Source organism: Ammodytes marinus, assembly GCF_949987685.1.
Source record: "Ammodytes marinus genome assembly, chromosome: 9".
Taxonomy (NCBI): domain Eukaryota; kingdom Metazoa; phylum Chordata; class Actinopteri; order Uranoscopiformes; family Ammodytidae; genus Ammodytes; species Ammodytes marinus.
Window position 1 is genome coordinate 19098211 of NC_137213.1, and position 14686 is coordinate 19112896.

Genomic DNA, 14686 nt, shown 5'->3' on the forward strand with positions numbered 1-14686 from the left:
GAGTTTACTAATGATCTATTAACGAGTTACAACGGATAGTTATTATAAAGTGTTACCTCACATTTTCCTTGTACTGTATGTATTTCTCCCATGCCATATACTAACTCTCCTGTCATTGCAGATCCTCTTCCTCTTGCAGTAACCCCCTGTGTTCCTGCTGTTTCCCCCATCCCCTGACCTTGCCCGCCTACCTGCACACCTGTTTCCACTTCCCCTTCAGCCCAGTAGCATATAAAACCGTCCCCTTCTCATCCATGCCATGGGCTTCTCCCTACGAGGTCGGTACAGCAGTCTTCTTTACCCGTTGCATTTTGGAAACCTGATCTTTACACAATGTATTTCGTGTATCTTTGAAAGGAACACATTATTTTTTTACTAACTGTTATTATTTGCAAGTCAACACGTTATTATCAATCTGAAAGCAGCATTAAAAATCAAATTATGTTTTTTTAATAAGTGATGAAATTAGGGCTGTCAAATTAACGCGTTAATTTCGATTAATTAATCACAGAAAAATTAACGCGATTAAAAAATTTAACGCAGATTAATCGCACTTCTATATTGCCCTTTGACCCGGTGCAAAAGAGGTGAGACGATAGCGGAGCTGCACGGGATTAAAGAGTGAAGAAAGAAGCATAGAGAGGGCTCTATGGACGTTTAATGGGCTGCTCCAGGCAAATAAGCTAGAAGGTATAGGAATACATCTTATGTTATTCTCCGCAGTGTCTGTGCATTGATTTAGTGGGTGCTAACAATGTAGGTTCAAAACAACTCTCAATCTTCCTGTGTCTCAATTTTGTTTGCTAGCTGCGATCGTCTACAGCAAACACACACACACACAGCCTTTGTGTGTGTGTGTGTGTGGTGTGTGTGTGTCAATATTTTTGGCTATGAGTAGGACGATGTTCAATGAGTCGGCATAGGCTATGCACACCTGTGTGGCAGTGCAGCGCTGTCTGTTGTGGGAGATAGACAGTCGTCATTTAGCCTGCTTGTTTTTTTTCCGGCGCTAGTAGTTCAGAGAGAGAGAGAGAGAGAGAGAGAGAGAGAGAGAGAGAGAGAGAGAGAGAGAGAGAGAGAGAGAGACAGAGAGAGAGAGAGAGAGAGAGAGAGAGAGAGAGAGAGAGAGAGAGAGAGAGACGAACGGTAGCCTATACAGTTGTTTATAAACAGGCATACAAGTGTCATATAAGTATGCGATTAATTTAGATTAATTAATCACAGAGCCTGTAATTAATTAGATTATTTTTTTTAATCGCTTGACACCCCTAGATGAAATGTACCATTCTTCTTCTTTACATTTCCCTGTTAACCATCTTTTCATTTGTGTCCGTTTCAATATGAGCTCTCTAAATCAATAATCAATAATATTGATCATCCTTCTGAGGTTTATTAAAGTTGACCAGACATCACTTTGATTATGGTTCACAGACACTGTACATGTGATGAATGAATGCGACCGGCACTATAAATGGCCACAGCTGTGTGTCAACGGTAGCCCAACTGTTGCTGATGCTGTTGGTGAGTCTTGTTAACGCAATCGGTCAAATTGCACTTTTTCCCTTGGACCCATTCTTCTCATCGACGGGTCTAATGAGTGGTACAGCACTGCCACTCGTATCAATATGCATAGGTTGAAAAGCGTGCCTATTGTGGCTTGTGCGAGATATATAGAATAAAACAAGGCCTTATAAATATGAAAATAAGAATGCATATTTCTGTCTTTGTGTGCGTGCAAACACATTGTCGTGGAGCTACACAGAGCTTTAAGCATCTGGCCCCCTTCCCTCCAGCCTGATCCCCTATTGGATACGATTGCCTCATCTTCACTGCCTGCCTGAGTAAAATTGAACAGTTTATTTAACCGGCCCAGGTCTCACGGCCGTGCTTTGGGTTTCAAGCCGTTTTTACTGAGCATTTGCAGGGATGAAAGAGACAACAACATGTATAATGTATGTATTGGATGGAGAAGCATACACAGTTTGCTGAAATTAACATCTGTGACTGTGCCTCAGAAAAAGGCTTACAGCACCCAACGGATAGCAAGCTATGAAGAATTTAGAGCTCATTCTACCAGTTCCCAACAGAGTTAGAGAGGAGGCTTGTGAAACAGCTCTGGAACTAGTTCAGACAGGAAACAAATGCAATATAATGACGCTGACACGGACATTTCAGTGTTTTCTCTAATGTCTAATAGAATCATTAACACATTTTGCGTGGGGAATGTTAAACTGCTTAGAACAAATGACAAAAGCAAAAAAATTAACACATAATAAACCGCTAATTACCATGCAGGAAATAATCCTAATCACATATTGCTTTCTGTATGACGACTACACCCTCACATTGCACATGTTGTCGGAGTGAGAACTGTGTAATAATGAATAAAGAAAAAAGCTTAAAATTGGTGCCATGCCATTACACATATACATGTTAGTCTGCAATACTCCACATATATTATGATACACGTCCATATGGCACAACTGCAGCTATTCTGACAAATTTACCGGTACAATGCGTGTGTTTGCGTGTGTGTTGTGTGTGTGTGTGTGTGTGTGTGTGTGTGTGTGTGTGTGTGTGTGTGTGTGTGGTCAGCACTGTGGTCTGTGGGGTCAGCTCCATCACAAATTCATTTGAGCCCTGATCTTAAGAGTGTACCAGATTCAGACTATAGAACCAGAGGCCAGCCCTGCTCTGTGGTGCAATTTCACCACTTCTCATGAAGTCATTTCCTCTAAATCACACCGGTCAAATCCACTTTACACAGATGACTTCCAGATTGAGTCTCTCAGGTCAGCCATGGTTTATACATTTTGACCAAATCCATTCAAGGGTTGATTCAGGTCAAGTCTCCTCAGTGAAAAAACAGCAGAATTGAATGTGTATCAACCTATTTATACTATAAATAAATAAATAAATAAATAAATAAAATAAGCCGCATCAGTGTTATAGCTATGAGTGCCTTCAAAATAGCCACACATTTACATGTTCTTTTCAGAGATCGACATGGCATTTCTTAAATGTAATCAGTATACTTGATTGTGCTTTTCTGTTTTTTTTTCTGAATTTATAATATTTGAAAAGGATCTCTTAACAACATTTCTGGATATTGGTTCCTAATAATTAAATGAAGGAACACAGTGTGTATGATTTACAGACAAAAAAAGGGAGACTTAAAGTACTTAAAATTCCCCTTCCACTTAACCAGATGTAGGCTATGTTCTTGAATGTTAAATAAATGATTTTGGTTGTTACTACAATAACACACCTGCTGTAACACAGACTGACTGGATGTTCCTTGCTCTGAACTATGCTGTACAGCGAGACCCAGGGGAGTGATACACAGTAACTGCAGATATTATTCTGAACAGCAGCTAGCAGCCAGTCAGCATGGGGCTGCAGGCATCTCCACTCTCAGCCCTGTCAGTGTGAATCATACCGGGTTGTGTATACATGTTAGAGCGGAGGGAGAGGAGGATTCTGTATCAGAGACACCAAACAACTGCCTTCAGGGTGACAGGCAACAGCAGACTTTATACCGCACATTTGACACAAAGGGAGGCTGCTTTCAAATGCTGATCAGTAAACACTTGTACTACATATACACCTTCATGAAATCTGCATCACATATTGAGTTATTTATTTCTACATATTTAGCTTTCCAACATGGTAGAAAGAAAGAAGAAAGTTCCGTTGTCCACCACAATATTAAATTTTGTATTATTTTGTTTACTATTGTTTTTATATAGATTATTGATGTGTTTTGCTTGCCTTTGATCCCCTTTCTTATTTTGGTCCTAGAACCAGTCCACTTTGTCAGATGTTTATCTCCTCAAACCCAGGTGCAGAACCTAACAACACTTACAATGCTAGTGCACAATAGTGCTATTTAAGGAAAGTAGTCGATATTATCTCCTTAATCCTCAGGACCAACACTTTACACACCATTCACAGCAACTACAGTATGTGAACAATATGACGGCACCTTATCTGCTTTCAAACAGCAACGCAGCAGAATATAAAAATCTCCATCACCATGGACAGGCCTCAGGAGTACAGCGTGAACTCATTCTGGCTTTTGTCATCCTGATATTTTTCTCTCTGCTGTGAGGGTTCAAAAGGTAACACCCTCGAAGCATTTTTGCAATTTGACTTTATGGAGAATACTTCACATCTAGATCATGCCCCCGAGGAACATTTTGTCGATAAATGACTCCTAAAACGCTGGGGTTGCATTAACTGTATCGCTTTAATAAAGTAGTGCATCACACACACCTATGAGACGATGTGGCAGCCACAGAAAGCAAACCTTTAAAAGTCATTCCGAACCCTACACATTTTTGCATGATGTGTGCTTTTAAATGATCTGTTTATTATTGAAACACTGAGGCTTTGTTTGTGTTAGTGTTGTGGCTGATGGTCTGATGTCAAGCTTAAAATAACTCAAAGGTGATTGGAAAGCTCTTTGGTTTGATTTAAAATAACACAGCTTACAATGTGTCAATCAGACACGGTGTGCTCTTAAGTGACACAGCAAAGTATGTATATCATTTTTAAGGTGTTTCTTGTTCGTCTTAATACGTTCCAATGCATTCTGAACAGACATAATAAACACAGTGTCTTATTGATGACAGTATGGGTGAGGGCAAATGAGAGAGAAATTTCACCAATAAGTTCCCATCACCTCGCTCTCTCTCCAAATGTAGAAATACTTGTATTATTCTGCCCTTCTTCATCTCTTTGCCAAATGCCTTTTGAAAGGTTTTCATCAAGGCAAGGTCTTTGCGATTCAATGACTTAAGATCTAGGAGTTTAAAAATAAATAAATGAATAAAAGTATAAAAGAACAGACACGTCACATGTTGTTCCTCAGACCTTGCCCACATAGGCTTTTAACATGTTGGAATGTAGACGATCGTGATGTTTTATAAGATAGCAATCTGTGCTAATTTACTCTGAATAGCTCCTTATTACATAAAAACCACTGTTGTCCTAAGTAAGTAAATCACAAGTGTCTAATTCTTTGGCTTAACGCTAGGTAGACCTTGTCCTTTTCATTATGGTTCACTTCCATTCCCAGACAATTGAGGAGTTTCACCTTGCTATTTTCTTACTTGTAAAGATGGACAGACAGACAGACAGACAGACAGACAGACAGACAGACAGACACACATAAACACACACACACGCAGGGCTGGACTGAAGGTGTGTGTGTGTGTGTGTATCAGTTCAGGGGCGACAAATGATTCAGTGAGTACATCTCTATATCAATATCTTATTTAGTTTAAGTTAAGTAAAGTAACTTAACTGAAAGGTTTGACAAAATGAGTATCATTATTCATTGTGCTTCTACTGCTTCTATGAGTCACAATGAGAAGTGAAGTGAATTGCTTAACATTTTAAAACAAGTACTGCTCATGTTTATTGCAGCGCATCGGGTTACTAAACATGACCGATCTTTTCTCATATCACTGTGTAGTGCTAAAAGATCTCTAAAAAAGTAGCACCATTATATGTTGACTGATGCATTTCATTATCAACATGAAATTACCCTAAGCTCTAGCTGCATTCGCTGTGCTTTGTTGGTTAAGTATTTGTATATACTGTGCTGTGAGGGATGCTTTGAAATTTCAAAGAACAATTTTCAGTTGCACATGAAATGAGATGCCAAACACATATTTCCCACCCAAACACAAAAAAAACAGCTCATAGCTACAAAATATTGCTCAGCCCCGACAACAACATTCAAACCATTTTCTTATTAACCTTGTACAACATATGTCTTCTTCTTTTTTGCTCTCTGGGCATTGATAGTACAGTCTACTGAGTGCATTCACAGTCATTCCACACGTCTCATCATTATGTTGTTGATTGTGAGGGGAAAAAGGGGGACGGAGAAATGTGAGGCTGAAAGGCAATCTTGCTCGCTAATGGCCTGCAAAGTTATCAGTTGCGGCTTAGTGAAGCTTAAAGCGGCTTCATTGGGATGTAATAGCTGGCAAAGTTGTCATCCATTCTCTCTAGCTAATCCTTCCTTTGGGGGGCTTTCTCTCACAATCACAGATTCATGGAAAGAGAGAGGCGGCAAGAGAGAGAGAGAAAGAGCCCTATGAAGCAAGGGAAGAAAGTGACGAGGACAAAAAAAGGAAAATTGCAATCAGGCACCGGATGAAAATAAATTTTAAACGGCAACAGAAATGCCATCAGGAGTGAAGCCATGGATGATGCTGGTGAGCGTTATGAGCGTGATTTAGGCAAGCTGCAGAACGGATCACTGCCGTCCCATTCTACCCCTCCTGAAAAGCACTTTTGTATAATTATTCAAGTCGTAAACATGGCAGCGGGGCTAGCGCTTATTCATTCCAATGCGATCACTGCCACCCTCTTATTCCCCCTTGCCGCTGGAACTGACACGCAGCATTTCCATGTTTTATACCCACTCAGTTTAGCGCCTCTTCATTTCAAAGAGAGAAATACTCGCAGCCGCGGGGCATAACTCTAAATCTTTATTTATCTTAACAAAAAGACTCCTGTTTGCTCTCTCTGTCTATTTGTGCTTTAAATGTAATTTTCCACACGTTTTGGCTGCTGTACCACTTAGGAGATGCTATCTGACACATGTTGCCATTCTTTTCCAGCCTACATGTATTAAACATGTGTTATAGTGAATATGGATGACAAATCAAATTCTTTAAAAAAAGTGTCTTTGTACGCCACCAAGACAGCTTCATTGCTTTTTTATCATAAATTCTCCAAATCAATTTTTTCAGAAGATATTCCCTTAAAAAAATGGATACATTTTTTATAAACCCCTTGTTTATTTGGTTTTACAACAATACTAGTACCTTTCCAATGCAAATTAACTGATTAGATACTGTTTCTCCAGTACCAATGTTTTTGTTGGGAAAAGTAGACCTATAAATAATGGAATAATGGTTTTCTTAATTTTTTTGAGGCACAAATAAACACCATAACCTCAAGCTGTTGCATATATAAAACGACTGTCAGACAATATTGTGACTATAAACAATCCCATCAGCGCAATATAATGTGTCCCTTTCCTGACTGGCTTCAGTTTCTTTATTGCCTTGAAAACTTTTTTGCATAACTTAAGCTACTGTTTATCATAAGTAAGTTAGACACAGACACAGACACAGACACACACACACACACACACACACACACACACACACACACACACACACACACACACACACACACACACACACACACACACACACACACACACACACACACACACACACACACACACACACACACACACACACTGACACTGACCTTGCCAGCAGGCGCCAACAGTCAGCTGTGTATCAATCTTGGCAGTGTGTATGGGCCAGTCATCCGTCACCAGGTAGGGCTCATAGGTCACTCCGTCCACAAACAGTGTGACTGCAGGGAACTCCACGTTGATCACATAATAGTGCCACTCCTTGTCACATATCTGTAAAGGAGACACAGAGAGAGCTGGGTTCATCATGTTGTAATGTTGTAAAGCTGCAGTATACTCCCTGCTCGACCACTTACTATGCACTTCAAATCAGTAAATATTCCTGGTTTGCACATATGCAAAAAATAGGGCAGCTTTAAAAATACATTAGTCTGGCAACCATAGCTCCTTTCGGGGGTCTTATTTAAGTCAGGAGCACTTTTCCATGGAGGATTATGTTTTCAGGGGATGCCATGGTGAAAATGATGATGTTTACTCTAATCGTGCAGCAGCCGAGACCGAAGGAGCATCCTTGAACGTTCATTGAAAGAGAAGCAACAGAATATACTCTCTTCTTCATCTCTGGATCATTTACTCCCTGTTTTTTTACTTACGAGAACTTGTAAGTGCACATCCTGTTTTTTCTTCTCTCCCACTGCCTCTCCACCCGCCACACACACTCATCCACACTCTACCCCCTTACCTCAGGCACAATCAGTTTCAACATGTTTTGCTACTTTATTAACACGACTTGAGCCCTAAACCTAACAAATATGTTTATCATCAATTAAACAGCACATGTCTATCATCAGATTATGTTAATCAAGTTGATCAATAAAATGCCAATTTCTTTTTGAAAAAGATAGATCAACCAATCAACCGAGTGATTAATTGGAAGAACTGTTTGGAGTTTACTTAGCATATTCCCATCGTGTTTACGGGTTATTATTTCCTCTCAAAGTCCAAAGGCATGCACAGTTAAGATGTGTTTTGCACATTCCACTGTTACTGTATAAGTGTCACTATGCGTAGGATGGAACTCTGCAATGACTAGGAACCAAATCCTACGCTTTTTACTTGTATAATTAAGATGTAACAATAAAAGTAATCTTGACTATGTCTATGACAAAAGAGCGTTCTCATGATAGGACAGCTAGAGATGGTTCAAAACAAAGTTAGTTGGTAAGGGGTTGAATTGACAATAAATAAAGACAGCTATCCATAAATGTAGTCTTTTCTGGTTCATTCATTATTTAGCACCTAGTCAAATAATTTAAAGCGTTAAAAAATGTTGCTAGGAATGCTATTCACGAATCGGTATATAGATAACGTACAGTATATAAACTTGTATTTACAGGAAGTTCAAAAACTAATACACTCCAAGCCACTGAGGATTCATATAACATTATGTCTTAGATGTTATATGCTTTGAAATGGTGAGGCAGAAATAAAAGGATCAATGATACATGCCACACTGCAGGTGGTCCTGAAAGCAACAACACATCAGTTTCACACACATCGGCGCCACAGTGCTCGTTATCTGAACCGCATAAAATTGATATTTACAGTCTAACATGTCTTTACCGACTTGGTAGCTACAGCCTCTGTGTTTTATGTAATCAGTCAGGATTCTTTGCACTCACGAATAGGTTGTTCTGATGATTTGAGATGCACAGAGACTAGCAGGGAACTATATAATATATAATATTCAGTTAGGTTTGATTGTTGTCCGATTTTTCACTACCGCTCAGTGGCCGCAAATATTGGTAGTTTATAATCAAGATGTGATATGAACTAATGGGGAATCTCCAGAGATGTTCAATTTAGAGTATCAGTATAAAGAAATTCCCACAGGATATCCTCAACACCTCTCCGACACAGTCTCACGTTTTTGAGCCAAAATCGGAAGAACTATGCCTACCAACTTACTATGACGTATCATCTAGCTGTAGCTCCAAGGCTTTAGGGCTCAGCATACAGTATCTACATTTTGGTGTAACACCAATTCATTGTATAAAATGAATATTGACAAGTAAAGTAAAATTAATGAAAATTAAGTAAAGAAAGTTAATGAGAGTTATTAGTATTCACGGTGTGGACATAAAGGGGTGCACTACATTTCCTGAATCTGTATTTGTCAACTACAGCTCTAGAAAAAAAGAAAAAAAGAAATATGGAAATATGAAGAGGACAAACTGAGTCACATTATTTCGTTCACACAGGGAGACTCCTCACTTCTGTCTTTGTAATAACTGATAACTTGTGATGGACTGAATGGCAAAGAAATGTATCTACTCTTGTATAGAAATGCGTGCGACGCGACTGCATGTACCTAAACCCCCTCCGAGAGCTTGAATGCATTAATATATTTAAGCAAAATGGAATTCAATATCAGGCTGAATAGAAATACATAATTTACTTTTCAACACGCAATAACGTGTAAATAATAAAACACTGTTTGGCAAGGACACAAGTCATTGTTACAGATCAACTTTGCTGAGTGACTTGTAATATAATCATTCATGTGCTAGAGTGAATCCAATCTGCCACTGGTTTTGTTTATGTTGCCTGACTGTCTAAACTTGAGAAATCATAGAGCCACACTTTGCAATTGCACACGTGTGCAAGGACCATCGGCAGCATATTCCTTCTGCTGCAGAGGCATTGTGTGTGTATACACATTGTATGTCTGAAGGCACATTAGTCAGTGGAAAAGCTTGGGAAGTATTTCTCCTCTAACCGTGTACAGTAACAACACAATGGATGCGGAAACACTATAATGAGCACAGAGAGAGAGAGAGAGAGAGAGAGAGAGAGAGAGAGAGAGAGAGAGAGAGAGAGAGAGAGAGAGAGAGAGAGAGAGAGAGAGAGAGAGAGAGACAGCAGCGGAGGTAGAGAGACACTGAAGGCTCTGTCCCTGCTCAAGTAGATGCATTTTAAGATACATGTTTTATGTTCCATTTTTGGACTTCCATTAAAATTAATGACTGTTTTCAGGCAACAGAAACAGCATATTCTTTTTAAAAGTATTTCCCATGGGGCTCACAATTATAGGGTAGTGATAATATTTGCTTTCCCACTTCCAAAGTTGGCTATTTATACTCTTGTTTGGGTTTGAACAAAATATGGAGAGTGCCTTGTCCCTCAGATAGAAGAATATAATAGCTCCTCCTTCAGGCATACTCTAATACAATTTACTTTCTTTCTTTTTTCAACTGTGTTGGACAGGGTCAAGGACTGTACAATGGGTATCCAGACGCGTTCTGATCATCCCTCTATTACTATAACCATCCCCGCCAAAGCCTTACCTTACTGAGCCTGATTCCCTATGTTGAATATATTACCATGCAACAGCAGTGTTTTACTGCTGAGAGTAAAACAGCAGAGATAAGCCAATCCATCTTGTAGAAAATCTGCCAGGGCGTATTTACGAGAGGCTATTACATCCTATACAGCGGCACCAAAATAAAGGGGGGATCTTAAGAAAAACCAATTGGACCTAGAAAATACTGCAGAGGCGGAATTTAGGTTGTCACCCAAAGGATAACTGGCGAAAACAATTAAGACGCTGGCTGCTTTGTGTTTAGACCAAGAACAACACACAAGGAGAGAGTACAGTCCCACATCTTTCTTTGTGCCAAATATACTAGGCTTTAACCATTCAGGTAATAAACCAGATTGACTTATTGTGTATCTCGCTAGGGAGGACGGGACACCCAACAAAAGCCCTTATTCACAGATAAGAGCGGGGCATTTTAAATCTGCTGACTTAAACAGAATAAACGAGGACACTCACGCTGGCTGCTGTGAAGCCCTTTAATAGGGTCATGTTTATTTTGATGCACTGGGGAGGTTTGGGATTAGAGGAGATTTTTTTTCTTCTATTATGGACACAAAGCATATTTAATGGTGTTCAAATCTGTTTTAGTGCCCAACAGGGATGCATGTTAAGAACACTGATATTTGCAAGACTTTGCCAAGATTTTTGATGATGTGAAGTTTATAATGACTTGTAATTCTTGGTGCATGTAACTGCCTTGTATTACATTACATTACATTTTGTTGACAAAAACAACACTACTTGTGTGCTGACAATATATCTTTATTATATATATCTTATATGATGTCCATTCCAAACATATAGATTGCTTACTGGCTGGGACTTAAGCATGATGATAACCTGATAAGCCTTTGGCTTCTTCCGTCTCCCTTCGGACAACACAAAGTATGATGTATGAATATTTGCAAGAGAAAATTGTGTATTGTGTGGAATTGTCCGAAAGAATACTAAATAAATAATCAAGATCATTTAGCCGACCTACCTCTCTCTCTCTCTCTCTCTCTCTCTCTCTCTCTCTCTCTCTCTCTCTCTCTCTCTCTCTCTCTGCTATGCACACCTCTATCTTCTTGCTAACCTGAACCTCTTCTCCTCTTTTCATCCCCTTTGTTCCTATTCACATTCCTCCTCTCTGCTCTCCTTTGCCAGTGTTGGGGCCCCGCATTATTGATGCCAGCCTATTATGTGTCACTGTGGTGGCAGGGAACGAAAAGGATGGTGAAAGAATAAATAAATGCAACTATGAAATAAGAAGAAAGAAGGAAAGGAAAGGAAATGAGCTTTGCTAGCATACTCAACAGCATGGCCGTAAAACACATCTTGTCATAAAAAATTATTGGCACAAACGTTACAGTTTTTTTCGATCGCTAAACCACAGTGGGCACAACTGTAGCTCAATGTGCAAAACTCTAACTACAGTCTGCACTACCAACAGTCATTGGAGCTGAACAGTTCACTTCACCTGCAAAACAGGTTCAGTGCAGCAAACACTATGAACCAGCCTCATTGAGATAACACACACTGTCACTCAGAACCTGCTCAGAGTACAAACACTAGCATCAAACCCCAATACACAAATTACAAACTTTTAATCTTTACAGTTTGAATAATTCGAATTATGTCACACAAATTACATAATATTTTGTTTGATGAAAGGGTGAAATTATTTCACATGAAATTGTTTATTTTATAACATACCAGTTTTTTTTAGGAAAACAAAAAGAAATTAAAATCAGAAGTTTGCTTCAATAGATACACATTTTGTATATTTTATAGAAAACATTTCCAAATGTAGTATTTATCTGTGTAAATATTCTATAATTGTAATACAGAAATCTATCCTGTAATGTTGTCATTTACTGTAAGGATGCAACTCTAAGCTGTTTGTTTGCTGGAAAATTCATATTACAGATGCAACTTTAGATTTTTGCAGATTGGGTTGCACTCTCAATCCTGCCTCTCTCAATGCGAGACCATGATTCACAACAGGGTCTATCAATGTTGCCCTTACTGTATTTCATCAGACATTACAGCTCTATGTCTTCTAGGTCTTCCTCCACACATCCACACTCTCACTGCCACTCTTCTCCCTCCAACAACCTGTCTTCATTGGTCCATTTACAAAAAAAAATATATTTTTGAGCTTTCCCTTTATACTGTATATGTTCACTAACAAGTCTAGAACAAGACATCTTAGTGTTTCAGTTGAAATTGCAATCTGCAGTGTTTGAAATGCACTCATTCGGTTTTAAATGTGTGGTTTACAGTTGTGGCAGTAGTGTGTTAGTGTTTGAAAAAAGGGCTGGAAATCCACAGTGTTGTGCAGGTTGTGGTTAAGCCATGAGATAGGTGTGTAGAGTTTTGAAAATTGTGTTTAAGCAATGAAAAACGAGCTACAGTTTGGTCCGAATGAACCGCTGCTCTGCATACTGTTGTTAGAGTTTTGCACTTGGCGTTCCAGTTGTGCCCACTGTGGTTTAGCAATCGTAAAAAACTGTAAGTGAAGTACACTTGGATGCAGACAGTGTAACTCTCATAACTGTAAGAAATTATGTGTAGATGTAAGAAATGAGTTGACAAGAAAAATTAGCACTCTAAAGATTGCATTAAGGTATACTTCCAGAAGTTTTTGCTACAGTTTGTTGACTATCTGCAAAAACTGATTCATGCCAGTTCCAAAACCCAAACAGCTATACAAAGAAATATATGAGACAAACACATAAAGAAGAATCTAGTATAATCAAAAGTCTGCTTTGAAATGATCTTTTGCAGGATATCTCTAGAATAAATCTCTTTGTCTGTCTGTAGTAAATGGCAGTCACAGTCAAAGATGGAGGATCATAGATACTTGAAACAATGAGACAGAAGGATAGAGAGGGTTGAGAGATAGAGTGGCAGAAAATAGAGATGGAAGATGAAACAAGCTGTCAATACATTAGTGCACTGACTGAATGCTTATGCAGTGCTTATAGTGCACTCACCATGTGGTCAATAGGCCTAAGTAGCATATTGTGGCATTACTGGAAGTACCCCGCCTCTTAGAGACACGCACACACACACACACACACACACACACACACACACACACACACACACACACACACACACACACACACACACACACACACACACACACACACACACACACACACACACACACACACACACACACACACACACACACACACACACTGCAAAGGCAAACCTATTTAGATGCAGCAGCACACACATTGTATAAGTAGCACAGGAAGTGCTTAAAGGAGTACAGCTGAGCTTTCGGATGAGTTATTCAAAGAAAAAGGGGCCAGAAATAAAATAAACACACATGGAATGAATACGCTGGAGGCAACGCTCAATTGATTCGCTGTTGCTTTCTGTCTTTTTCTGTTTAACTCTTTCAGAAAAATGTGTGTTGCCGGCTTGTGCTCTTTTAGAATAAAGTATGCTGTCTACTTTAATAGTATGACTTGGAAAATGAAAGTGATTCCTGGTAAACAATATTAATAAGTAATAAAAATAACCAAACCTTCAAAAGACAACTCAAGTGTTGACACTGCTACACTGCTAACTGCAATTTTCACTAATAACTTCAAACTGAACTGAAACATTTATCAGTCAGTCTCTCGTGTTTGAGAAGGACCTCAATCACTCTCTTAACAGGCATTTCAATCTCTCCTGCTATCTGCAACGAACAGGCAGAGGAGGAACAATACATTCTCTCTAACCACCACCAGCTAATTAGTCTCCACAGAAACAAATGGAGGCTTTGAATACATGGCACAGCAAGCATGGTAACAGCAGGCAGATAAGGCAGACAATTGTAGATGCAGTATAGACAAGCGAGATTTTGGACTACTGCAACATTCAGTCCCTCCAAACGAACTTGGACATAAACGGTAAATAGAAGGGGATGTGTTTGTGTGTGTGTGTGTGTGTGTGGGGGGGGGTCTGCATCTGTTCGGAGCAGTGTAATTGGTGAAATTGGAAAGTTTATCAGCGATTCACAGCACTTGATCTGTAGACAGATCAATTGTACAGTTCCCTTGGACTGATGTGGAACAGCTGCTAAAAAAAATAGTTTGGTCCCTTGAATTATATCTTTCTCAAACATCAGGCCTAAA

General features: G+C 39.3%; 1 protein-coding gene across 1 annotated transcript in view; it reads right to left on the bottom strand.

The window, feature by feature from the left end:
* Positions 1-14686, bottom strand: part of LOC307255907 (calsyntenin-2-like) — a gene marked incomplete at both ends in the record, with an annotated part of 179531 nt that overhangs the window by 6651 nt on the left and 158194 nt on the right. The window contains one exon of the mRNA XM_080034729.1: positions 7300-7462. Within this exon, the coding sequence (XP_079890855.1) occupies positions 7300-7462 (163 nt within the window). The remainder of the gene's footprint in view (positions 1-7299; positions 7463-14686) is intronic.